The sequence below is a fragment of the Electrona antarctica genome (assembly GCF_951216825.1).
Source record: "Electrona antarctica genome assembly, chromosome: 20".
NCBI classification, from domain to species: domain Eukaryota; kingdom Metazoa; phylum Chordata; class Actinopteri; order Myctophiformes; family Myctophidae; genus Electrona; species Electrona antarctica.
This window is the reverse complement of record NC_136801.1, coordinates 34,570,678-34,595,333: the sequence shown is the minus strand read 5'-3', so window position 1 is coordinate 34,595,333 and position 24,656 is coordinate 34,570,678. Positions and strand designations below refer to the sequence as shown.

General features: G+C 44.3%; 2 protein-coding genes across 11 annotated transcripts in view; both read right to left on the bottom strand.

Annotated features, from left to right (window-relative positions):
* Positions 1–24,656, bottom strand: part of mtmr6 (myotubularin related protein 6) — a 122,224-nt gene that overhangs the window by 8,668 nt on the left and 88,900 nt on the right. The window lies entirely within an intron of this gene.
* Positions 1–24,656, bottom strand: part of unm_hu7910 (un-named hu7910) — a 69,734-nt gene that overhangs the window by 25,273 nt on the left and 19,805 nt on the right. For 5 of the 10 annotated variants that reach the window (XM_079490305.1, XM_079490299.1, XM_079490296.1 and 2 more), the window contains 3 exons: positions 18,577–18,627; positions 16,976–17,023; positions 13,659–15,536 (listed from right to left, as the gene is read on the bottom strand). In XM_079490305.1, coding sequence (XP_079346431.1) covers positions 13,705–15,536; positions 16,976–17,023; positions 18,577–18,627 — 1,931 coding nt within the window. In that variant the 3' untranslated portion in view covers positions 13,659–13,704. Of the gene's footprint in view, positions 1–4,727; positions 4,773–6,575; positions 6,678–8,607; positions 8,659–13,658; positions 15,537–16,975; positions 17,024–18,576; positions 18,628–24,656 lie in introns of those variants that run through there. The other 5 variants (XM_079490300.1, XM_079490302.1, XM_079490303.1 and 2 more) reach the window with 3 other exon arrangements.

The following is a 24,656-nucleotide window of genomic DNA, read 5'->3' as shown; positions in this document are numbered from 1 at the left end:
GTGGACAAAGGACCTCTTTAGTCTGACCTTTTTGTATGCTGGTACACCATATCTCCTTCCTGAAGGTAGCAACCTATATTCTCCATACAACACATGCTTAGTATTAGAGGTGATATTCCTTGCTAACCTTAGGATGCTGTTATCATACGTGGATGTATAAAGTTTCTGAAGTTGTTGTCCAACAATCTTTGAACAAATGTTCAGTTGTTGCAGCATTTGTGACTTTAGGGCTGCAGACAAACATCCATACCAGGTGGTACTACAGTACTGAAGAACACTCATAATAACAGAAGTGAAAAACAAAAGAAGAATCCGTCTACTAGCACCGAAGGATCTTAGACGGCGAAGGAAGTAGATTCTTTGCTTTGTTTTCTTACACACTGAATCAATCTGATCGTGCCATGACAATAGATGGTCTATTACTACTCCTAGGTATTTGTACGAACATACCTGGTTGATCGGTTCACCATGAATAGTAATGGGGGATCTGTGTATCTCTGGTGGTGTACCAAAAACAATCTCTTCTGTCTTTTTTGTGTTAATGATGAGAGCGTTGTTATCACTCCATTCAACCACCTTATTTACTCTGTGTTGGTGCAGTCCAGGATCACTGGAACTATCTAGGAGAGAAATCAAAACTGTATCATCTGAGTATTTTAGAATGTATTGGTCTGGTGTGTCAGTGCGACATTCAGACAGGCATTCCTCAATACGACAGCTGTCAGTATAAAGGGTGAAAAGTACAGCTGAGCTCACACACCCCTGGGGGGCACCAACATTGGTAGTTAATGCTGATGAGAGGGTTGTGTTCACTTTCACCCTCTGTACTCTGTTAGTAAGAAAAGAAGCATACCAGTGAATTAAGTATGGATTCAGTTCCAACTGTACCATTTTTGACACTAGTATATCAGACTGTATTGTATTGAAAGCTGAAGAAAAGTCTAAGAATAGTACTCTCGCATGATTCTTATTTGACTTATCGAGGTGTTTTGTAATTAAGTGGACCAGTGTCACAACCGCATCCTCTGTACCGCAACCCTTTTTATAGGCAAACTGACTGGGGTCGAATATTTCTTTGGTTATACTAACAAGATGTTGTAACAGTATTCTTTCAAGTGATTTCATAATCACTGAAGTGAGAGCTATGGGTCTATAATCCTTATGTTCTTTTGGACATTGGATTTTGGGTAGTGGTTTTATGTGTGAGGTTTTCCAAGACAGGGGAATTGTGTGTGTGTCTACAGAGGTTTGGAATATTGGTTGCCACACTGGAGCCAACTCAGATGCAAAGTTTTTGAGGAGAAAAGCGCTACATTCATCTGGCCCATTAGCTTTCCTTGTGTTAGTACACTGAAATACTTTCCTTACATCCTCTACAGTGATGGTAATTCTGTCTGAGGGGGCAGGTGTTACAGCCTTCAGTATTTCAGTGCACTTTGAGGAATTGTCCAATGATTCAAATCTGGCGAAAAAAGTATTTAGGTCATTAGAAAAACCAAGTTCATTTTCAGTCACAATAGGTTTCGTTGGGGTTGACATTCCTGTCATAGATTTCATAGTATCCCATGCCTTTTTGTGATCATTGGCATTAAACGCATCCTCCAGACGCTGTCTATGTGCCAATTTTGCCTGCCTCATTTTCGTTTTTAACTTTTTTTCTGCCAATTTAAGTGCACCGAAATCTTTGTTTATGAAGGCTGTTTTCCTTTCATTTATTACATTTTTTATATCCTTTGTCACATATGATTTGTTGTTTGGATAGATTTTTATCTCCTTTGTAGGAACAACCAGCTGTACACAAAAATTAATATAATCATTTGTAACTGTGGTAATTTCGTCCAATGAACCATCTCTGAACGTGTCCCAATCAGTCCAGTCCAGGCATGCTTGTAGTTGTTCCTTGTTTTCATTTGTCCATGTCCTAACTACCTTCTTCTCTGGCTTCCCTCTTTTTAATTTGGATTTATAGACTGGAGTCATGCACACAACATTGTGGTCAGAGGTCTCTATCGGTGGCCCAATCCTGGCTACATATGCATTTGGAATGTTTACATAGCACTTGTCCAAAATATTATTTTTTCTTGTCGCATCCTTCACGTATTGTTCAAATCCCGGCAGCACAGTGTCCAGATAACACTGGTTTAAGTCTCCAAGAACGACTGCTGGTGCGTCCGGGTACTGCAGTTGGAGCTCATGCACACAGTCAGCAATGGTCTTTGCTGCTTGTGCAGCTCTTCCTGGCCCTTTTGGGGGCACATACACAACAAACAGCAGAACGCATCCAAATTCGCGGGGTAGGTAGAAAGGTCTTAACGTCATGCCCAGGATCTCTACATTGGGATCGTCACATATCCTCACTTTTACTGAGTAGGATCGACACCAGAGATCATTAATGTACACGCATACACCGCCGTATCCACCTCCTCCACCTCTGTCTAGGCGCACCAGAGTGAATCCGGGGACTTCATACAGTGAGTCTGGTTTTGTTGGCTTTAACCAGCTTTCAGTGAAACAAAACAGCGATGCCTCACGAAAATCGTTACAGTACCTTGCGTATGTCCGTATCGTGCCGATTTTGTGGTGTAAGGAACGTACGTTGGCCAAAACGATAGAGGGGAGCGGGGGGCGCTTGAATCTCCTCCGCAGTCGATTCCGTATACCGCCCTTTCTTCCTCGTTTCCTTTTCCTTCTGTGTCGGATCAACTCCTCGGGGATGTTGTTCAACACTGACAAACAGACGTGGTTGTTGTTGTTCGTTGTGCGAGGCTCCGGCCGCAGTGACAGCAGCACCTCTCGGCTGTACACACAGGCGAGTCTGGGCGCCTCCCCACGCCAATTGTTTGTGTTGTCGAATTGTTGAGTCTGAAGTTCGACTGACAGGCATCTTCCACAGGAGTGTATAATCCACAGAATCAGCAGAGCGATTTCTAAGGCCCTTATCTTCCACATCCTTACACACAAAACGACTGACATTACGTAGGCACACGGACAAACATTAAACATTAAGGCATACAAGGCACGCTGGGTCGCAGTGCAGCCGCTGAGCAGCGCACCGGAAGCGGAGATGAAGGGCTTAATAATCATGCATACACCTTCCATAATGTATATCTGGTTTCAGTATTTATTAATGGTGTATTGTCTCTATTATTAAGGTTATTGTAGCAGTCAATTTATATTGGGGGGGGGGCGGGATGGGGCAGGGCGGGGGTCCCGAGACATTGCCAAAGCATTTCCGGGGGTCCCCGGCCAAAAACGTTGGCCCCTGATCTAAATCATAACGTCCAATTCTAAGCAAAGATTATGTGTTAGACGGCCCATCGCGGTCCCGTCGCTAGTCGCGTTAGAATTCATCATACCTCCCGTTGTTGTCGTTCGCCTCTGAGTGTTTTGGCTACATCTAGCTACTTCAGCCACATCCGGGATAGCGCCTGGTCCGTCGCTAAATTTGCTCCGCTGCTATAAAACGCTGGGCGCTTTAAATAGCCCCGGGCGTTCGGGTGTTAACTGCCAGGTGAAACAAGTGCTCTCAAAACGGCCTGGCCAATCAGCTGCAGCTAGAGGCAGGATCAAGGCATACACACATAGAGTATATATATAATAGAGACTGAACTGGCGCGAAGCTCCGCCCCCTCCGCTATTCATGTCAGTGGAAGTTGCTCAGTGTGTTTTGAAGCACCCGGAAGACTGCCGGAAGTACCGTCTCAGAACGTCTACTTCCGCATTTGACCACCAAATTTTGGTGGTCAAATGCGGAAGTGCAACCGAGCGCTCAATGTTAAAGCCCAGCTGCACGGGGTTTCCCGGTCATGAATCCACGGGTCCGCCTGTAGTCCCTCCTCCTACCACTAGGGAGGAGAGCTTCAACGTTGGAAAGTCTGCCTGCCCCCTTGCATACACAGTGCTGCCTTGATCCCGCCTCTAGCTGCCGCTGATTGGCCAGGCCGTTTTGTGGCCGGGCATCAAGTCTGCCTGAGAGTTCCCAGATGGGAGCAGGAGGTACTCTCTGCTGCCCCATCTGGCGGAGTCAGGTTACATTTGTCGTCGTCCCCCCATATATATATTTTTTAACATGTACGGTATGTGTCTCTGTCACAACCTCGCGGCCGTTGTGGCTGTCCTGCTCTCCAGTTAGCTCATAACATTAGCCGCCGTTGTCAGTCGCTCCGCGCTGCAGCGTTGCAGAGTCTGGGCGCAGACTCTTGCGTTGCGGCGTGTCAGGGCTTAGGAGGCAGCCAATCATCACTAGGTCGCTAAGACGTGATTGGCTACACAAGTGGTTCAGTGGTTGTAGAAGTGCTTTAAATGGTAGATTTTTTTATTTTTGTTTTTAGTCCTCTTGTCTTGTTTTATTGCTCACTATCTGCTGGGCTGACCTACATACATTTCACTGAATTTTAGAAATACTACTTTTTTAATCTGTATGTGACGAATAAAGATTGATTGATTTGATTGATTGGCTTAGACGGCGTTTCAGAGTATGGGGTCAGACTCCCATTGGCTTAGGCGGCGTTTCAGAGTATGGGGTCAGATTTCCATTGGCTTAGGCGGCGTTTCAGATTATGGGGTCAGACTCCCATTGGCTTAGGGGCATCCAATCATGACTAGGTCGCTAAAACAAAAATGAGCTGTTGTATGGCAGGTTTTCACCTGGCAAAAACAATTAATTGGAATGATGATCGTTTCACATCATTGTCTTGTATCGCATTTCATTAACACGTCTGTCTCACCTGGGATGAAGTTGTCTTCAACAGGCATGGGAAGAGGCACGGCAGCTGGACACACACACACACACACACACACACACACACACACACACACACACACACACACACACACACACACACACACACACACACACACACACACACACACACACACACACACACACACACACACACACACACACACACACACACACACAAAATTAAGTATTAGTTAGGTTCAGACAGACAGACAGACAGACAGACACAGTTGTCACAGACAGACAGACAGGCTAAACAGACACATGCCAAAGCCCGGTAGAAACCTTTCTTCATAAAGGGAGGTGATACAATATTAAGTCTCAGAACATTTTTGCTCAGGACTAGGTACACCTGGAGGTACACCTCCAGGTGTACCGACTCTCCCAATTATAGCTTAGAAAGCCTGTCTGAAGCAGATGCCTCCCTGCCGTCGGAAGGTATTGTGTTTGAACATGCCGCTTGCTAACGTGCCAACATGCTAACGTGCCAACATGCTAACGTGCTAACATGCTAACGTGCTAACATGCTAACATGCTAACGTGCCAACATGCTTTCCAAGATCAGACGAACCTTGGATTGCAGACTCTATGTCCTCAGATCCATAGACTGGAGACCAGACAGACAGACAGACAGACAGACAGACAGACAGACAGACAGACAGACAGACAGACAGACAGACAGTAGAGTCAGTCAGGTGTCAGCATACATTCAGACAGACAGACAGACGCACAGAGAGACAGGCAGTGCAGACATGCAATGGGACAGGGACAGGGAATAAAGCACAAAAACAAATCTCACAACTGAAAATGTTGTTAGGCCAAAGGGCAATCTGTGATTTACGAAACAGCCTGGGCAGGCGAGTCATGTAACTCTCGCGACGTTATTAAGCTGTGCATGCGTTCAACAACACAGCCATGCAAAATAACATCGACAGCTATGAGGTGACGGAAGCTTGCCAGAGAATATGCCAGCTTAGCGACGGTTGCTAAACTATTTGTATTGGCATTGATTGGACAATAGCTTTTGGGGTGGGGTTTAGCGAAGGGTCCATATGCATGTCCACATGTTACGTTTGTGACGTTCGCCGGCCGTCCTCCATCAAGCCTTTTTTTTAAGATTTGTTTTTGGCTTTTCTGCTTTCATTGATAGTTGAAGTGAAGATGGACAGGAAAGTGGGAGGGAGAGAGGGGGAGAGACATGCAGCAAAGGTCGTCATGAACGGGACTCGAACACACGACGCCAGAGCCTATATGTGGAATCCGCCTGGACCGCTAGGCCAGCGGGCGCCCCGACCATCGACCCTTTAGGCAACTTAGCAGGGAACGAAATCACAGATTAAGGCTTTAAACTTTGCTTTTCTGAAATACGGATGACATTTGGGTTTTCTGGAAGATGCCTACATCCCATTGATAGTTTGACTACTTGAGATATCCATTTTGGGCGGGAACCCCTTTTGGTGTTAGCATTATGTTATGCTTTAGCTATTGAAAAATAGCAGATCTACAAGCTCATAGCGCGCCACCGAGTGGCGCGCTACGAGCTTGTAGGTCTGCTATTTTTGAAAAATCGAAGAACCACTGACATAGAAACATAGCTTTTTCAGAAAACTGTCAGGATGTAGAAGACATTTTTAGAATCTGATCTCAGGTCAAAATGGGTTAATCTTTGATACAATCAATATCAGCCATGGCAACTGAGAACTTGAATCCATGCATGTAGATATTATAGACAGGCAGACCAAGAGACAGAAAGATAAATACACAGAGAGACAGACATTAATCTTTACATTGGAATGTACATGAACAATTCCTACACACACACGCACCCACCCACCTGTGGCAGCCTCAGTGGGCGTGGCTTCTGTCAGTCCCTCCCCATCCGGCTGTGCCGTATTTTCTTTGGTTGTTTGAGCCTCTGGTGCATGCTGATTGGTCCCTGTGGTGTGGAGGCATCGCCAGATGAACGGGTTAATAAACAAATGTGAAAACTGCTCTAGAGTCAGTGGTCTTCCACACGTTTTCACGTCAAGGACCCCCAGATGTAATTGGCTGCAGGCCGCGCCATCTAATAACATATTGTGCCAGGGACCCCCACACAAGATTTGTGTTGTTAACCCATTCTGGGCGGGATCCCCTTTGTGTTTTAAACATTATGTTATAATTTAGCTATTGAAAAATAGCAGATCCATCTAATAACATATTGTGCCAGGGACCCCCACACAAGATTTGTGTTGTTAACCCATTCTGGGCGGGAACCCCTTTTGGTGTTTTAAACATTATGTTATAATTTAGCTATTGAAAAATAGCAGATCCACCGAGTGGCGCGCTAATAATAATAATAATAATAATAATAATAACTTGGATTTATATAGCGCCTTTCAAGAAACCCAAGGACGCTTTACAAAACAAAAAGCAAAACAAACAAACTAGTTGCCAAAAGCCAAAGTGAACAAATGTCTCTTCAGTGCAGACTTGAAAGAGTCCAATGTAGGAGTCTGGCGAATCTCCAAGGGGAGAGAGTTCCAGAGGGCAGGGGCTGCCACAAAGAAGGCTCTATCGCCGAGGGTCCGCCTTTTTGCGTGACGGATGGTGAGGAGTTCCATGTCAGAAGACCTCAGGTTCCGCTCAGGGGTGTAGTCCTTGAGGAGGTCTGTCAAATACCTTCTATGATGTCACTGAGCATCCTGAAGGTACTGAAAGACCCACCCACCTCAGACATCAGCAACATTATACAAATTACAAAAACATATTGTCTAGGTGAAAGATAGATAGATAGATTTGCCCTTTCGGAAATTTGTTTTGTGCAAAGCAGTCATAACAAATGCTAACAAAAGGTTACCAGTCATAGTTCCAAGAGGCATCACATTAAATGTTATGCACAGAACTGGGATGGAGCCTGCTTGTTCAGAAGTCCTATAGAGCGTCGAAATCCCGCCCCCTACCATGGACCAGGAAATGAAACCCAATGCATTTTTCCCATAGACATTTCTTAAAGTATTTATTTAAAGACGGTTACGCCGCGGACAAAGCCAACTCGAGTCGTGACAACTCATGACAACACAAACAAACAAATAATTACAAAGAAGAAAAACAACAAAAAAAGTGTTGTAACCTGCCGTTTTATTCTTCTTTCTAATTATTTGTTCGGCCCAAAAAATTGTGTTTGTTGTCATGATTTGTCACGACTCGAGTTGGCTTTGACCGCGGCGTAAGCGTCTTTAAATAAATAGTTTCTGAAATGTCTATGAGGAAAATGAACGGAGAATCATTTCCTGGTCCATGGTAGGGGGCGGGACTGCGACGCTCTATACTTATGGGAACAATTAGGGATCCAAGTATGAACTTTATACTTTTGTCTGTTAGTGGGGTTTTTTTGCCGTTTTTAGTTTGTTTGTTTTGTTGTTTTGTTTGTTCTTTTTTCTTGTGGTTGTCTTATTCTTTGTTTTTTATGTTTTCGTCCAAATGTTGATTGTTTTGTAGACCCTGTACATGTTCTACGTTCTTATGTAATAAGGACAGGCATACATAAGCTATAAGCTTCTGCCTATTCCTTTTCGATCGTGTTTAAAAAAGGGAAAAAAAGTTTTGAAATTGTCTAACTGAATAGATCAAAATAAACCATTCATTCATTCATTCATTCATTCATTCAAACAAACGATCTTGAACCCGTGTTTAGTGTTCTAGGGTTAAAATGTTTCAAAAACATCCCCAATTTGTCACATTTCTTTAAATTTTTTGAAAATAGTCTTAGGGGCACTACAATCCTTAATTACTCCAATTATGTAACAGGCACAGATGGTGCTCTCTGTGTGTGTGTGTGTGTGTGTGTGTGCGTGTGTGCGTGCCGTGCACGCGCGTGCTCTCACCTGCTGTCTGTTCTGTGTAGTCTCTCTGTGAAGCTGGCTTCTCCTTCAGACCTGATTGGTTGACAGATAAGATAAACCAATGAAAAACCAACACAGGTATGTATTCCATTACCTACTGTATGTACAGTAGTGGTGGGATGGGCCTCATATTTCTGGCTTCATGCCCATCGACACCCCAAGGAGATTCTATTCTTTCTAACTTATTTTCATTCAGATCACACCGCAATCTTTCCTCCAGGTTGAACTATGCAAGTATGGCTGAGTGGTCATTGTTGATAGATAAATGACCGACAGGGTGTTTTACATATACTTATTACATGGCTTGGCTGAATGCTTGATTCCGATTGGTCAATCGCTTAATTCAGCGGTGAGTTATCATAATGACCACTCCGCTGTATAACAGACCTCTGCCTAATCAAACCCTCTGAGCACCAGCTGTGCGGCTTTGCCCCGCTTGATTTACTGCCGTTTCCAACATGACAGCCATGTAAACACACACACACACACACACACAGGCTTCGCCTCGGTGGTTAAACTCCCTGTCGGTGAATTATCTCCCGACAATGACCACCTAGCCAGATATTATCCCTTACACAATGACCACTCTCAGCCATAAATTATCCCGCTTATTACACGGCTACTTAATACATTCATTAATAAATTGACCCAAAGCACAACAAAACAAGGTATTTCCTTGCTTACGGTAATGAAAGTATACTCTCAGAGTTACAGACCATGTTATGGTTATTCAGGGCTATCACTTTATGTGTTTCTGGTAATATTATGGTCTACTCATTGACCCTCCAGGTATAAAGGATGCTTTTGTTTAGATTACATGCAAGTGTTTTAAAGGGAGAAATGATGAACTGTATTGTATATGTTGGTAGTTTATATTCATTGTCAACAGCAGCTGTAGCCAGACTCCAGAGACATGATTTCACAACAATGGAAATATACACTGAATTCATGTGTTCTAGGGCATTAAGCAACTTAACGACTAGTAAATCCACTAGTCGACCTTGTTGGTACTAGTTGACTAGTTGATACAAAAAAAAGAAAAAAAATGTACAAATGTACAAATATGTATTAAAAAATAAACTTTTTATTTTTTTCCCATAATAGGTAGTTAAACAACTAGTCGACTAGTAAACTAGGCAACTAGTCAACTAGTAAAAATGACTAGAAGTGAATGCCCAAGAAGAAGAACACATTGTGTTCTTCTTCTTATTTCCCATTGTGTACATACAGTACAGTTCCATTGTCTGGGTTCTGTTAAAAAACCTGTTCTATTCCATTTGTCAAACCTGATAAATGGAGAGTCCTCTGGTTCCCAAGGAGGAGGAGGCAAAACCCAATGTAAAAACAACATGGGGAGACCATACTGTACAATAGCTTGACAGTTAAAGCTATCTGTTTAGGAAAATTAACAAACCCTTTGTCACGAACCGACTCGGATATGTTAGGACCCAAAGAATGCAGAGAGAGAAGTCGAGACCCCGGAATAGTGGCACACAAACGTAGTCTTTACTAATAGCTTCAGTGCAATAACAAGTTAACAACTTAGAGTACACACACCTCGCAGGGCGGAAAGGTAACGTAAAAATGCCATGCTAGGAGGTTTTCTTACCTTTATTTGTAGTTGTTACGTCCCCACCAAAGAGGTCCAGGTGTTATTTTGTGCAAAAGTGCATTATTGTCTATTTCCCCTAATATAATAATAAGCCCTCAATTGGGGTTAGGTTTTTGTGCTAATTCGCTTATTTCCATCTAAATAAGTAGTAAAGTGTGCCGCTTGGGATACTATTTACAATTTACATTATGAAGAGAGGATATACACACCACAGCCCCATTCGATTCAATGAAATTCAATTCATTGAGGGCTTATGGTAGGGGAAATAGCCAATAATGCGCTTTCGCACAAAATAACATCTGGACCTCTTTGGAGGGGACGTAACAACTACAAATAAAGGTAAGAAAGCCTTCTAGCATGGAATTCTCCTTTAACCTTCACAGGGAACACCAAGGAACAGCAACCAGGAACGCAACATGAAGCCCAAACCACACCAAATGGTCGGGTTGGGACGAGACTGTTTTTAAGGTCAACCACACCAATGCAAAGAGTGGGACACCCTTGGCTTTGCTGTCTGAGGAAGAGTTATCATATTCGAAAAGCTTTGCTGAGTATAAACTGTGATGTTTTGAGCAAATCATTTGTTCATTTGGCAACAAAAACAATCAGACCCGTGAGTGGTGCTGTACTGTACTGTAGTACTGTACTGTACAAGCCCTCCTCCTTGGCCTGTGTGTGTGTGTGTGTGAGAGTGTGTCTGTGTGTGTTAGGCTGCGCAACAACAGTGACACTTGGTGGTCAACAAACGCTATTTCCGTGCTCGGACGGACGAACAGCCAGCCAGGGACACACATTGCTGTGCATTGGAGTGGCTGCACCACTCAAAAAGGTGTAAAATAGCATTTTGAAGGCATTCAAACAATTTTTTTTGCATTGCAAAGTGGTGTCCCTCCTCTATCGTTTTGTAGCAAGCCTATGGTCAGGGTCCTCACATACACAGGGAGGGTGAATGAAATATTACAAAAAAGACAAGACAGAGGAGCCTATTAAGAGAGAGGAGACGTCAATAAAATGTTGCTTTGCATCATAGAGGCGTCACCATCGTTGTTGCCAGTAGGTGGCAGCAGTTCATAACATTTACAATTCAGTTCCTTTATGCAGTGGTCCTCAAAGTGTGGGTCCTCCCCGGATGACTAGATTTTGGGCGGGAACCCCTTTTGGTGTTAGCATTATGCTATGCTTTAGCTATTGAAAAATAGCAGATCTACAAGCTCATAGCGCGCCACCGAGTGGCACGCTACGAGCTTGTAGGTCTGCTATTTTTGAAAAATCAAAGAACGACTGACACAGAAACATAGCTTTTTCAGAAAACTGTCAGGATGTAGAAGACATTTTTAGAATATGACCTCAGGTCAGAATGGGTTAATGTGCAGAACAGTGTTTTCTCACCCAACAGTAAGTGTGTACATACAGGGCATTTCTTTGTTAGAAAGTGACCCTACATAAGACAAGACCACTATTGATCCTGCTGGCGAAATGCAGGCGCAGACAGACACGAGCAAGATTAAGTGGGTTATTGGCTCTAAATATCGGTTTTTGATGTTTGATAAAATTGTCCGGCCAGCCCTACACTTGAGTTCATGACATGGCATTGTCTATTGTCTTATACCTAGCGCACGCACGCACGCACGCACCCAGAAGAACACGCTAGGATCAAAAAAATAAAAGCAAAAACCCAGGTCTGTACATTGAAAGGGACCTTTTTTTTAATGTATAGGCATAAACCAAGTTATTATTGAAATGTATTTAAAGGATAGCCCCTTGAGATGCATCATCTGGTTTTAGAGGGGGTCCTCGGTACGCATTAGCCTGCGGACCCCCTATTTGAAAATATATGCCAAGGACCCCTATAAGAGAAGATTTTTACGGCTCTAGCAGTGATTTTCAACTGTTTTCATTTCAAGGGCCCCCGGTCTCTGAGACCCCAATTTATATTGTAAAATCAAAAGTTAATTTAACTCTGAGAGTGTACACTCTCCGAGTTACAGACCCATAAGGGTCCATTTGGTTCCTAATTATCATTTAGATGGGGACCCCCTGGAACTCTCTCAAGGACCCCACTTTGGGAACCACTGCTATAGCTAGGCTATTGCTATCTATTGCTATCTAGGCTTTTGCAGGCTTTCTAGTCCAGACAATTTAGCATGCTATAATAGAAGCCATTGATAACACATAAAGCACAACATTTGAAATCTTGTTTTAAATGACAAAGCCCGCCTACTGATGATGTCACTAGTAGGCAGCCCTCCTATGAGACACGTTATAATATATAGAGTATTAGTGAGCAGGCGCGTGCACAGATAAGACACTAGGTGGTGCTAGAGCACCTGCCCTTTTGCCCTCCGCAACAGCAAAGTGCCCTTTTGAAAGTTTTTTTTTGTACAGTTTGTTCATTTTAATTTTGTACAGTGTACATTATGTGAAATTCCACACACTATTAACCCATTCTGGACAGGAACCCCTTTTGGTATCTATGTATCTAGGTATCTATGAACAGGGCCTGGCTGGAAACAAGTTCCTGAGCTTAGCCCAGATACCCTGGGTAAATATAGATTTCATTTCATTTCATTTCATTGGTGTTTTAACTAAGCATTATGTTATACTTTAGCTATTGAAAAATAGCAGATCTACAAGCTCGTAGCGCGCCACTAGGTCGGCTATTTTTGAAATATCGTAAAATCTGATCTCAGGTCAAAATGGGTTAAGGCGGCCGGCCGTTCCACAAGCCGCTCAAGGTGCCCTCTTTTCACTTGAGCACCTGCCCCTCAAAATGTCTGTGCACGCCACCGTTAGTGAGGACCACTTATATGAAGATAGGTTGAAAATGGGTCAAGTCATACTGTAACAAAATCGAAGGAATGCAGATCTTTATTACATACATCTTCTTTAAGAGTGAAGTTTCCTACTGGCGTAATCCTGAGGTTTATTCTTCTTAAGTTACACATATAGTTGTATTGATCGTTGCCATACTTTAAGATGTGCATTAAACACACTAATCTACTGCTCTATAATATCATTCAGTGAATTATTATTATTTTTTAAATAATAAAGACTTGAAATGTCTCATCTGCCGTCCCAGGCGGTATTGCAAAACAGACCTACGAAAGAATGATAGATTTACAAGCCCATGCACAAGATATCTGAATAATCAGATCTGTAAACACAGTGTGTGTGTGTGTGTGTGTGTGTGTGTGTGTGTGTGCGCACGTGCGTGCGCGTGTGTGTGCGCGCACGCGCTGTGATCGTTTGATTCACATAAAATGCCCAAAATGTGTCGTTTTAATAGAGCAATATTAAAACTATAAGAATTATGGGCTGTTAATATTGTGTTGATTTTGTAGTTATTATGTCCCAAAACCGTCCCAACAAAGCTCTCACGTCGGATCGAAGCATATACCCCCCCCCCCCCCCCTTAAGGCTCAACAATAACAGATCAGATTAAGTGACATCATCAGTGCGTGACGGCGTCATTGCAGCTTCTGCGCCTGGAGTTGATGGCCGACGGGCGCCTTCGCTCCCTCTGCCCTCGCTGCTTTCTCTCTCTCCATTCTCTCCCTGGCAACTCTCTCCCTTTCTCTGGCCACGCGCTCTCTCTCCTCCTGTCCCTCCTTCACCAGCCTCTCCAGTCTCTCTCGCTCCAGTCTCTCTCTAGCAGCCTGCACTTTAGCCAGTCTCATCCTCTCCAGTCTCTCCTTCTCCGCTCGTTCTCCCGCCAGTCTCTCCGTCTCTAGTCTCTCTCTCTCCATCGTTTCCTTCTCCCTGGACACTCTCTCTCTCTCCCTGGCGAGGAGGCGGTCTCGCTCCAGTCTCGCTTTGTCCAGTGTCTCTCTCTCCAGTCGCTCCCTCTCCTTGGCAACTCTCTCTAGTCTCTCTCGCGCCAGTCTCTCTCTGGCAGCCTGTACCTTTTCCACTCTCTCTTTCTCTGCTCGTTCCGCCTCTAGTCTCTCTATTTCCAGTCGTATCTTCTCTAGTCTCTCTCTCTCCAGTCGTATCTTCTCCAGTCTCTCTCTCTCCAGTCTCTCTTTAGCAGCCTGCAATTTTTCCAGTCTTATTTTCTCCAGTCTCTCTCTCTCCAGTCTCTCTTTAGCAGCCTGCAATTTTTCCAGTCTTATTTTCTCCAGTCTCTCTTTTGCTAGCCTCTCACTCTCCAGTCTCTCCTTCTCTGCTCTCTCCCTCTCCCTTTCTCGCTCCAGTCTCTCTTCCTCCATGATCACTCTCGCTCTTTCTTTCTCTGCCCTCTCTCTCTCCAGTCTCTCCTTTTCCAGTCTCTCTTTCTCTTTGGCTAGTCTCTCTTTTTCTAGTTTCTCTTTTTCTAGTCTCTCTCTCTCCAGTCTCTCCTTCTCTTTGGCTAGTCTCTCCTTTTCTAGTTTCTCTTTTTCTAGTCTCTCTCTCTCCAGTCTCTCCTTCTCTTTGGCTAGTCTCTCCTTTTCTAGTTTCTCTTTTTCTAGTCTCTCTCTCTCCAGTCTCTCCTTCTCTTTGGCTAGTCTCTCTTTTTCTAGTCTCTCTCTCTCCAGTCTCTCCTTCTCTTTGGCTAGTCTCTCTTTTTCTAGTTTCTCTTTTTCTAGTCTCTCTTTTTCCAGTCTCTCCTTCTCTTTGGCTAGTCTCTCCTTTTCTAGTTTCTCTTTTTCTAGTCTCTCTCTCTCCAGTCTCTCCTTCTCTTTGGCTAGTCTCTCCTTTTCTAGTTTCTCTTTTTCTAGTCTCTCTCTTTCCAGTCTCCCCTTCTCTTTGGCTAGTCTCTCTTTTTCTTGTTTCTCTTTTTCTAGTCTCTCTTTTTCCAGTCTCTCTCTCTCCAGTCTCTCTTTTTCCAGCCTCTCCCTCTCTTTGGCCAGTCTCTCTCTCTCCACTCTCTCCCTTTCCAGTCTCTCTCCCTCCAGCCTCTCATTCTCCAGGCGCTTCTCTCTCTCCGCTCTCTCCCTCTCCTCTGCGCGTTCCCTCTCCTCCCCCGCCGCCTTCTCCCTCGCCTGCAGTCTCTCCACCTCCTTCCTCTCGCGGCGCTCTCGCTCCTCGGCCCTCTCTCTCTCCTTCCTCTCCCGCTCTTCCTCCTCCCTCCTGCTGCGGCGCTCCTCGTCCTCTCTCCTCCTCTCCTCTCTCAGGTGCTCCTGGGCCTCCTGCATGGCCGTGGCCGTCTTGCGGGCCCAGGCCTCCTCCCTCTCCTGCTCCTCCCGGTCCAGGACGCCGCGCACCTCCTCCAGCACCAGCCTGGCGATGCGCTTGGCCTCCATCCTCTCGTGGACCGTCCTCAGCTCCTCCCTCAGAGCCCAACGCAGCTTCAGCCCCATGGTCTGATTGGCTGGCTGGTCTGGGAGGGGGGGTGAGGGGGGCGGGTATTGAGGACAAGTTTGTTTGGGAGTCGTTTAGTCGGGTCTTGGTGCTCTTGGGGTTAAAAAGGCTTTCGGCAAAGGTGTTTAGTATTGTTTTATGGTTAATACAATGTGCAGTCCGCAAGCATCTGTTGTTACAAAAAAAAAAAATTTAGCCATTATCGTATGTTTCCTTAGGAATTCAACTCTTCAAATTATAGCCAAAGCGTGGCCAAAATGTTAATCACTTTGGGCCATTCTAATAATGATGATAAGGAACGTTCTTGTTACACTGATTTCCGACGAGTCTGAATGGAGTGGAGGAAGATGTAGGCGGGGAGTGGTTTATTGTCGGTATCAGCCGCTAACACGCGGGACCAGACAGTGGCCTTGTGGTTAGACTGTCCGCCCTGAAACTGGGAGGTCGGGGGTTCGATCCCCGGCCGGGTCATACCAAAGACTCTAAAAATGGGACCCAATGCCTCCCTGCTTGGCACTCAGCATCAAAGGGTTGGATTGGGGGGGGTTAAATCAACACATCAAATGATTCCAGAGCGCGGCTGCGGCTCACCGTTCCAAGACATGACTTTGAGTCTGTCCCCGTAACAACTCACTAGACACGTAGCGTCTTGCTGAGGTGGAGCGCCACACCTACCATCGGCTCCCTGCCATACTGCCCGCACGATTTGTCGGCACCAGTGTTGATTTCGTCGACTAAAACTAGGACCAAAAATGTTCGTCGACTACCTTTTTTCGAAAAACGAAAACTAAATGGAAACTAAATTAAAACTGAGCTTTGAGGACTAAAACTAAGACTACATTTCGTCGACAAATAACAACTAGACTAAAATGTTAGGAAGGGACTAGTGGACAAGAGATCCAGTATGAGTCATGTTACACTTGGTTGCATGCTAAAAATAGCAGATCTACAAGCTCGCAGTGCGACGCGTTGTGAGCTTGTAGATCTGCTATTTTCAGCAAGTGTCATAACGATGGCATCAAGGCCCACCAAAATACATGTTAGTCGACTAAATCAACTGTAGATTTAGCAGTTGTCTATTTGTCAGCTACTGTACATCTGATGTTAGCTGTATTTATATACTGAATATAAGACGACTCGGATTATAAGACGACCCCCATTTTTCCAAGACTCATTTGTGGAAAAAGACCATTGAATGTCAAATAGTGTAGTCCCCGATTATAATACCACCCAGTTTATCAGGATATTTCCATTGGATAAAAAACGTAGTCTTATATTCAGGCCAATAGGGTAATTCAAAGGCAAGCCGTAAAGAGGAAAGTTAAACTAACTATACTTTCTGCAAATACACACGCACGCACACACACACACACACACGGTATGCTAACATACAAAGGCATGCTGATACACACCAGCTCACACATGCTAATAATGAACAGCTGTGTGCACGAGAGCTACCTTTTGGCAGTTCAATTTCTGAAGCAGAAACCTCCACAGCCTTGTCTGCTGGCGCACACACACACGCACGCACACGCACACACACACACACACACACACAAATAAAGTATATTTAGGAGAAACTCCACATGTTGATGAGACAACACACATGTACCCCCCCCCCACGTCATTATTGTTCCCTCCACCAGTTATTTCCACCAGTTATTTTGAATAAGAAATAACTATAAAAGGCATTTTTAAAATGACATGAACATTACCAACCAATGCTGGAGTTGCTCTAAGCCCCACCCGCAGTAAAACAGACACGTGTTATGTTGTGTCTGTGTGCGTTTGTTGTATAAGCAAGCTCTCCTCTCATTAGCTCTCCTCTCATTAGCTCTCCTCTCATTGTAGTACCATAACACATGCATGCAGCCTTGCAGCTACATGGGGCATTCACAATGGGTCGATTTGTTTTGTTTTTAAAGTGGTGCAACCACTTCCTTAAGTGACTATGTGTGTGGCTGGGTGGGTGGGTGGGTGCGTCTGAGCACGAAAACAGCATGGTTGTTTTTCACCAACTGTGCGCAACCGAACACACACACAAACACACACAAGCACATATTAACTGTATATATGGTGATTTTGGGTGTGCCAGTACAGTACAGTGACAGTACAGTACAGTACAGTAGAGGGACCCCCACACGGTAACTGTCATTTCTCAACCGTTTCGGACGCGGGGCGGCTCGCCGGAAACGGGCCGGCCCGGCACCCTGGGTGCGTTCCTGTGGGTCTGGAACTCCCCCCCCCCCAGGGACCCCCACACGGAGTTGCACCACTTACTTCACACGGGTGTGATTTTTTGTTATATACCACATGTCCGACGAACTAACTACCAGACGTCCTATCGCTGCCAAAGTTGTGAAAAGAAGCAGCCTTCTGCTTGACATTTCTGTTCACGGACATATTGTTTTTAAAAAAAAATACACGTTCCATTTCTGCTACACAGCAAACTGGATAGGATTCGGCACATGTGATTTAATATAGCAGTAATGACAACATGGAACATGCCGCAGTTGTTAAACACACAAGATTACACACAGATTACTGACAGGATCCAAACCTGTTCAAATAACCGTGAGTTCAACCAAATACAGACAAAGTCCAGAATTGCGCGTGCACGCACGCACGCACGCGCGTGGCACACACACACACACACACACACACACACACACACACACACACACACACACACACACACACACACACACACACACACACACACACACACACACACACACACACACACACACACACACACACACACACACACACACACACACAGCGACTTGACTTGTGTGAATACTTTCACACAAGTCAATTTCATTTTAGTTAAGCCCAAACCACACCAAAGGGCCGCGTCGGGACAAAACGTTTTTTAAGGTAAACCACACGGTTGACCTTAGAAACAGTTTTATCCCTGACCCGACCCACACACAGTCAGACGTGTGCACGCTTAAATGTTCAAAGAGCAAACAGAGCTCATGCACTCACACTGTTGGCAGCCCCCTGAAACACACACACACACAACATGCACAAGCACACAGGAGGACACACTGTACCTCTTCTCGGTCTGTCTTTTTTGATCCGAGCACCTTTTAACGGTCTCTCATCTGACACACACACACACACACACACACACACACACACACACACACACACACACACACACACACACACACACACACACACACACACACACACACACACACACACACACACACACACACACACACACACACACACATAAATATGCTACAGTATATACACAGTATATACAGTAGAACCAGCACAATGCACGCACGCATTTGGTGAAAATCATTAAATGGACTTGTGATAGCATCTCATGTTATGTGTTCCTGTTTGTCATAGCAGAAGCATACATTTGTACGTCTTTAAATGTTCTGATGAATTGAAAATGGAGGACCCTAATGTAAACAAGTCTTAGTGCTTTTCCTGTATATATCCTCCCAGTTACTAGGAGTAGTAGACCCGTACTTTCTTTTACTGAACCCATTCTACATACTGTGAATACAATGTCCAATCAATCAATCAACATGTTTCTTTTTTCAAACGAAACAAAATGTCTCTTTATTGTCGATCAGATAATGCTATAACAGATGACATACTAATAGCAGCGTCTAGCCGAATGTACCAGGGGTCTCCAACATCGTCCGTGGCAAAGTCTTGGTCATGTCCGTGGCGAAATGTTAGATTTTCTGTTTTACACACCATTATAATGTTTTTATTTTGCTCATAACACCCACTTACTGAATGTTAAGTCTCCAGGTTTTCTTCATACAAAGTATGACAATTATTTATTGTGACACTGTGGCACATTAGGAGTCCACTTAGTACTGGTGGTTCTCAAATGTTTTATTTGCAAAGACCCCCTTAACTCTGAGAGTGTTCTAATGCAGGGGTTCTCAACCCGTGGGTCGCGACCCCTCGGGGGGTCGCCAAATTATTTTAGGGGGTCCCCAAATTATTAAAAAAAAATAAAAATAAAAAGATTAAAAAAATTCACGATTTTTCAAAAATAGCAGACCTACAAGCTCATAGCGCGCCACTCGGTGGCGCGCTATGAGCTTGTAGATCTGCTATTTTTAAATAGCTAAATTATAACAATGCTTAAAACACCAAAAGGGGTTCCCGCCCAAAATGGTTTAAGGTTATTGTAGCAGTCAATTTATATTGGGGGTCGGGAGGGGGCGGGGGTCCCGAGACGTTGCCAAAGCATTTTCGGGGGTCCCCGGCCAAAAACGTTGAGAACCCCTGTTCTAATGGAACCAAATGGACCCGTTTATGCGTTTATGGTAATATTATTGTCCAGTGTCCTCATTCTGTATGTGTGTGGCAAAAATAGAATGTTGACAAAAATGTCCACCACAAGCCAACATGGCGATGACCCCTGGTATATACTGGTATATACCAACATGGCGATGACCCCTGGTATATACTGGTATATACTGGTATATACCAACATGGCGATGACCCCTGGTATATACTGGTATATACCAACATGGCGATGACCCCTGGTATATACTGGTATATACTGGTATATACCAACATGGCGATGACCCCTGGTATATACTGGTATATACCAACATGGCGATGACCCCTGGTATATACTGGTATATACCAACATGGCGATGACCCCTGGTATATACTGGTATATACTGGTATATACCAACATGGCGATGACCCCTGGTATATACTGGTATATACCAACATGGCGATGACCCCTGGTATATACTGGTATATACCAACATGGCGATGACCCCTGGTATATACTGGTATTGGTATATACACTGGTATATACCAACATGGCGATGACCCCTGGTATATACTGCTGTCCGACATTTAGCCAAGCAGAGCAGTTCCTCATACCAATGTCGGAAGAAAAACCTTCCGGTTCGGAAAAAAGGCTTCCCGAACGAACGATAGTTCGTAGAGAGTCGGGTCATGTGCACGTCATACACGCAGTGCATGGCAACAAAGGTGATCAAAAAAAGTAAATTAATGTAAAAAAACAAAACAGCAACAGAGTACAGTCAAACATTCAGTTCATAAGGGATAGCACCGAAATAAAAGTCCTTGCGGTCTCGTTTCCATTTAGGCCCTATGCAAGCAAAGGTACAGTAAGACTTGAAGAATGTAATATAAAGCTCCAGAAAACACACTAAAGATACTGCAGTGCACACAGACAGATAGACAGACATTATTTGGCCAGAATTACATCATTGGGACGTAATAAATGATTATCTTTGAACTAGGGCTGGACAATATATCAGCATTATATCAATGTAAAGTGACTGTCTTCATCTAGAAGTCTGGATCATCTTCTCTAAGCATCCGACATCCTCAACCGACTGATCACCTTGATTGATAACTATCTCTCCAACTGATTACGTTGATTGATAATTCTCTCCAGCCAATCAGTGTCAGCCAATGAGGAGCTTTTTGTCCCCCACGGCCTCTCGATCCATCCAAACTTTAACCAGCAACACAACTTACGCAAGACTATATGTGACCGTCCTGCTTTATGATTGGACCAGAGGGACCATCCTGCTTTCTGATTGGTCCAGACAGGGCAAATTAAATAACGACATCAGGTAGTTGTTTTTTCTCCGTGTCGCCAAAAATGGTATTACAAAAAAAAAAGAAAAGAGAAAAAGAAAAATCTGAATAAGTGAGTTCTGTCTCCATGACAACACAAACAACCGGCCAATCATCCGCTCCGATTCCCAGTCCCCCAATCGCTTCCATATCAGTGGGGCCTCGCTATTGGCCGCCAGGGCTCGGGGGAGCGTCGGTTCTGCTCTGCTATTGGTTGCGGAGGTCCAGCGTGACCCCGTCCACAGAGTCACCTTCCTCTGGAGGCCCCGCCTCCTCCTCACCGCCAAGCTCCGCCTCTATGGGCGGAGCAACCAGCTCATACAGGAAGGTGAAGAAGCCAAAGAACCAATCGGAGCCCTCCTCGGCTAAAATGTCAAGAACCTCCTCTAGTGACTCGCCATTGTCGCTACCGCCGCCATCTTTGTTCAGGCCTGGGGCGAGAGAGAGAGAGGTAGAGAGAGAGAGAGAGAGAGAGAGAGGTAGAGAGAGAGAGGTAGAGAGAGAGAGACAGAGATGGAAAATGAAGGAAGGAAGGAAGGAAGGAAGGAAGGAAGGAAGGAAGGAAGGAAGGAAAGGGGAGGAGCCTCAAGCAGGAAGTTGGTGACGGATGGGAAAGTAAATAAATAATGGGGAGAAGCGACGGAGGGCGGATGAAACGATATACAACCAAATAAAACGAGACAAAACCAAATCACAATGATGTGATGGAGAGGGAAGAGAGAAAAGTTGTGAGTTCAAGTCTCTCTGACCAACAACATGACACACACTCACCGTCTGTCTGTCTGTCTGTCTGTCTGTCTGTCTGTCTGTGAATGGTGGCTGCCATCTTTGCTCCAACAACAAGACGTTTATAACCAAATGCCACTGAACACTGTAGTTACTAGTTACTGAACATACTGTAGTTACTGAACATACTGTAGTTACTGAACATACTGTAGTTTACTAGTTACTGAACATTTTTGCCATGTTTACACAATGTTTGGTCCAGTTATTGATTGATTGATTGATTGATTGATTGATTGATTGATTGAAGTACAGTTTGCAGAATGGATACATTTCCCATGAAAACACAACTCAATACAAAGACTGTTACTGTGGACGACACACTGATAAAGCATAACACTTGTTTACAACAGGGTCCACCCTTTTCAATTCATCAGAACATTTAGAGACGTACAGAACTAGATATATACTTCTATAAAAAAACAAACAAAAAAAACAGTAAATCATGAAAGGAGGTAAAAAGGGAAAAGAGAGGAAACTAGAAAAAGTGCCCCTCGGGGCACAGGTCTCCACCAGGGCAGGTCAGGTTGTGGCCTCCTGGTGGTGCTATAATAGGCCAATGTGAAAAGGGTGCCATTTCTTCATACGCCTTTGATGGCAATTGGATGATTTCAGGCATTTTGTTCCAAAAATCAACCTGTTGGTGGCACTATAACAGGCCAATGTGAAAAGGGTGGGATATATTCCTCAGCCTAGTAAGAAAATGTGTGAAAGATTTCACGTAAATTGCATGCTGCGTTCATGATTTGAGGCTTTTGTTCAAAACGGGGCAATCTTGCAAACTGTGAAAGCCAATTATAGCCAATTAGGATGGAATATGAAATATCGGACAGATCCGACTTGAGCACATGACCATAGAGATACTGTGTAACGATTTGTGGACAGAATCTGGAGGAGTAATATCAAAAAATGTGTTTTACAAAAGTCGGCCTCCTGGTGGCGCTATAAAAGGCAGATGTGGAAAATGCAGGTCAAAGGTTTATCCTTGGCCTCTAGGGAGTGTGCATGGAACGTTTCACGCAGATCGGTGCAGTTTTAGGTAAAAAATGTGAAAAGCTGCCTCATGGTGGCGCTATAACAGGCCGTTCTGGAAAATGTGGGGCAGAGGTTCATCGTTGGCATCCAGGGAGTGTGTGTGCAAAGTTTGGCATCGACCAGGTTAACGGTGCCGGAGATTAGCTGTTCACAGACGGACGGAAGGACGGAAGGACGGACACACACACACACGGACGGAGTGCAAAACATACTCTCTCCCCATGCCTTCGGCCTGGTGGAGACAAATATGTTGTTCCAGGGACCTCCCCTCAAAGATTTGAGTTAAAAACATTCGCTGTGAAAGAATATATATTCAAAGATTTGAACATGTTTTCACAGGTTTTTCAAAAATAGCAGATCTACAAGCTCGTAGATCTGCTATTTTTCAGCCGCTAAAGTTTAAAGTGGCTAAAAGCTATAAGGTGACACAGATGCGTCCGCAGGTCTCAATGAGTTCATGTCTTTCTGCCTTAGGTTTACTGCTGACATAGAACCACACCATGTACAACCAGCTGTACTGTTCGTACAGTATGTATACACGCTGGAAAACAATTATACATGAACTGGTGTATATTTCTTACCAATAACGTGCATGGTCTCCATGTCACATGACTAAAGCTGCTGTTGACACTGAATATAATTAACACCTTAGAAGCCCGGAACTATTTAATCCATTTCATCCAGGGTGCCCATCATTTGTTGCGCACGGACCACATTTACCGGCGCACCGGAAGCTGGTGTGCATGTCTGTGTAGCAGCTAACAATAGCCACACCACTCTAGAGTCGATCGACAACAACGGGAGGTAATAATAAATCTATCGCGACTAGCGACTGGACCGCTGAGCGCCGTCTAACACAGGATATTTTTTTCAGAATTAGACGGGATGATTTAGATTGGGAGTTATGATCGTTTTAAGATTTTCGTTTTCGTCAGCTAAACAGGCAGGGGAGATTTTCGATGACGTGTCACTTTTTGACACGTCATCGGATCGGGCAACAAGCGCTCCAAGGCTCTAGAGCGATGCGAACGGTTTTGTTTTCATTAATCTCAGTCTTGTTTATCAATCTCCGGCTTGGGCACTTGGCCGTGACCTTGAACTTGGACGGAGAACTCCGGCTTGGACATCCAAGGTGTTAACCACCAACCAGTGTTGTTTTTTGCAACACATTTCTATTTTAGTTTAGTCATAGTCTTTGGAATAATTTAGTCATATTTTAGTCACCTGGAATGTTTTAGTGTTAAGTCTAGTTTTAGTCGACTAAATGTCATACGATTTTAGTCGACTAAATCTATAGTTGATTTAGTCAACTAAAATGTATTTTGACGGGCCTTGATGGTGTCCTAATGGCTCATTTTACACTTGTTGAAAATAGCCGATCTACAACGCGTCGCGCTGCGATGCGTGGTGAGCTTGTAGATCGGCTATTTGCAGCATGCAACCAAGTGTAAAAATGACTTATACTGGATCTCTTGTCCACTAGTCCCTTCCTAACATTTTAGTCTGTTGACAAAATTGTCAATACATTTAGTCTTAGTTTTAGTCATCATAGCTTAGTTTTCATTCAGACTACTGATAAGCAGTTGAAGATAGATGGATGGATGGATGGAATCTGCCGTGCGAGACTCTGGGTGTCTCCCCAGAACCTTAAACGAAAGCTGGTCTCGTGAGATCAAAAAAACGTCAGTCGAGGCAGAGGGGAGAA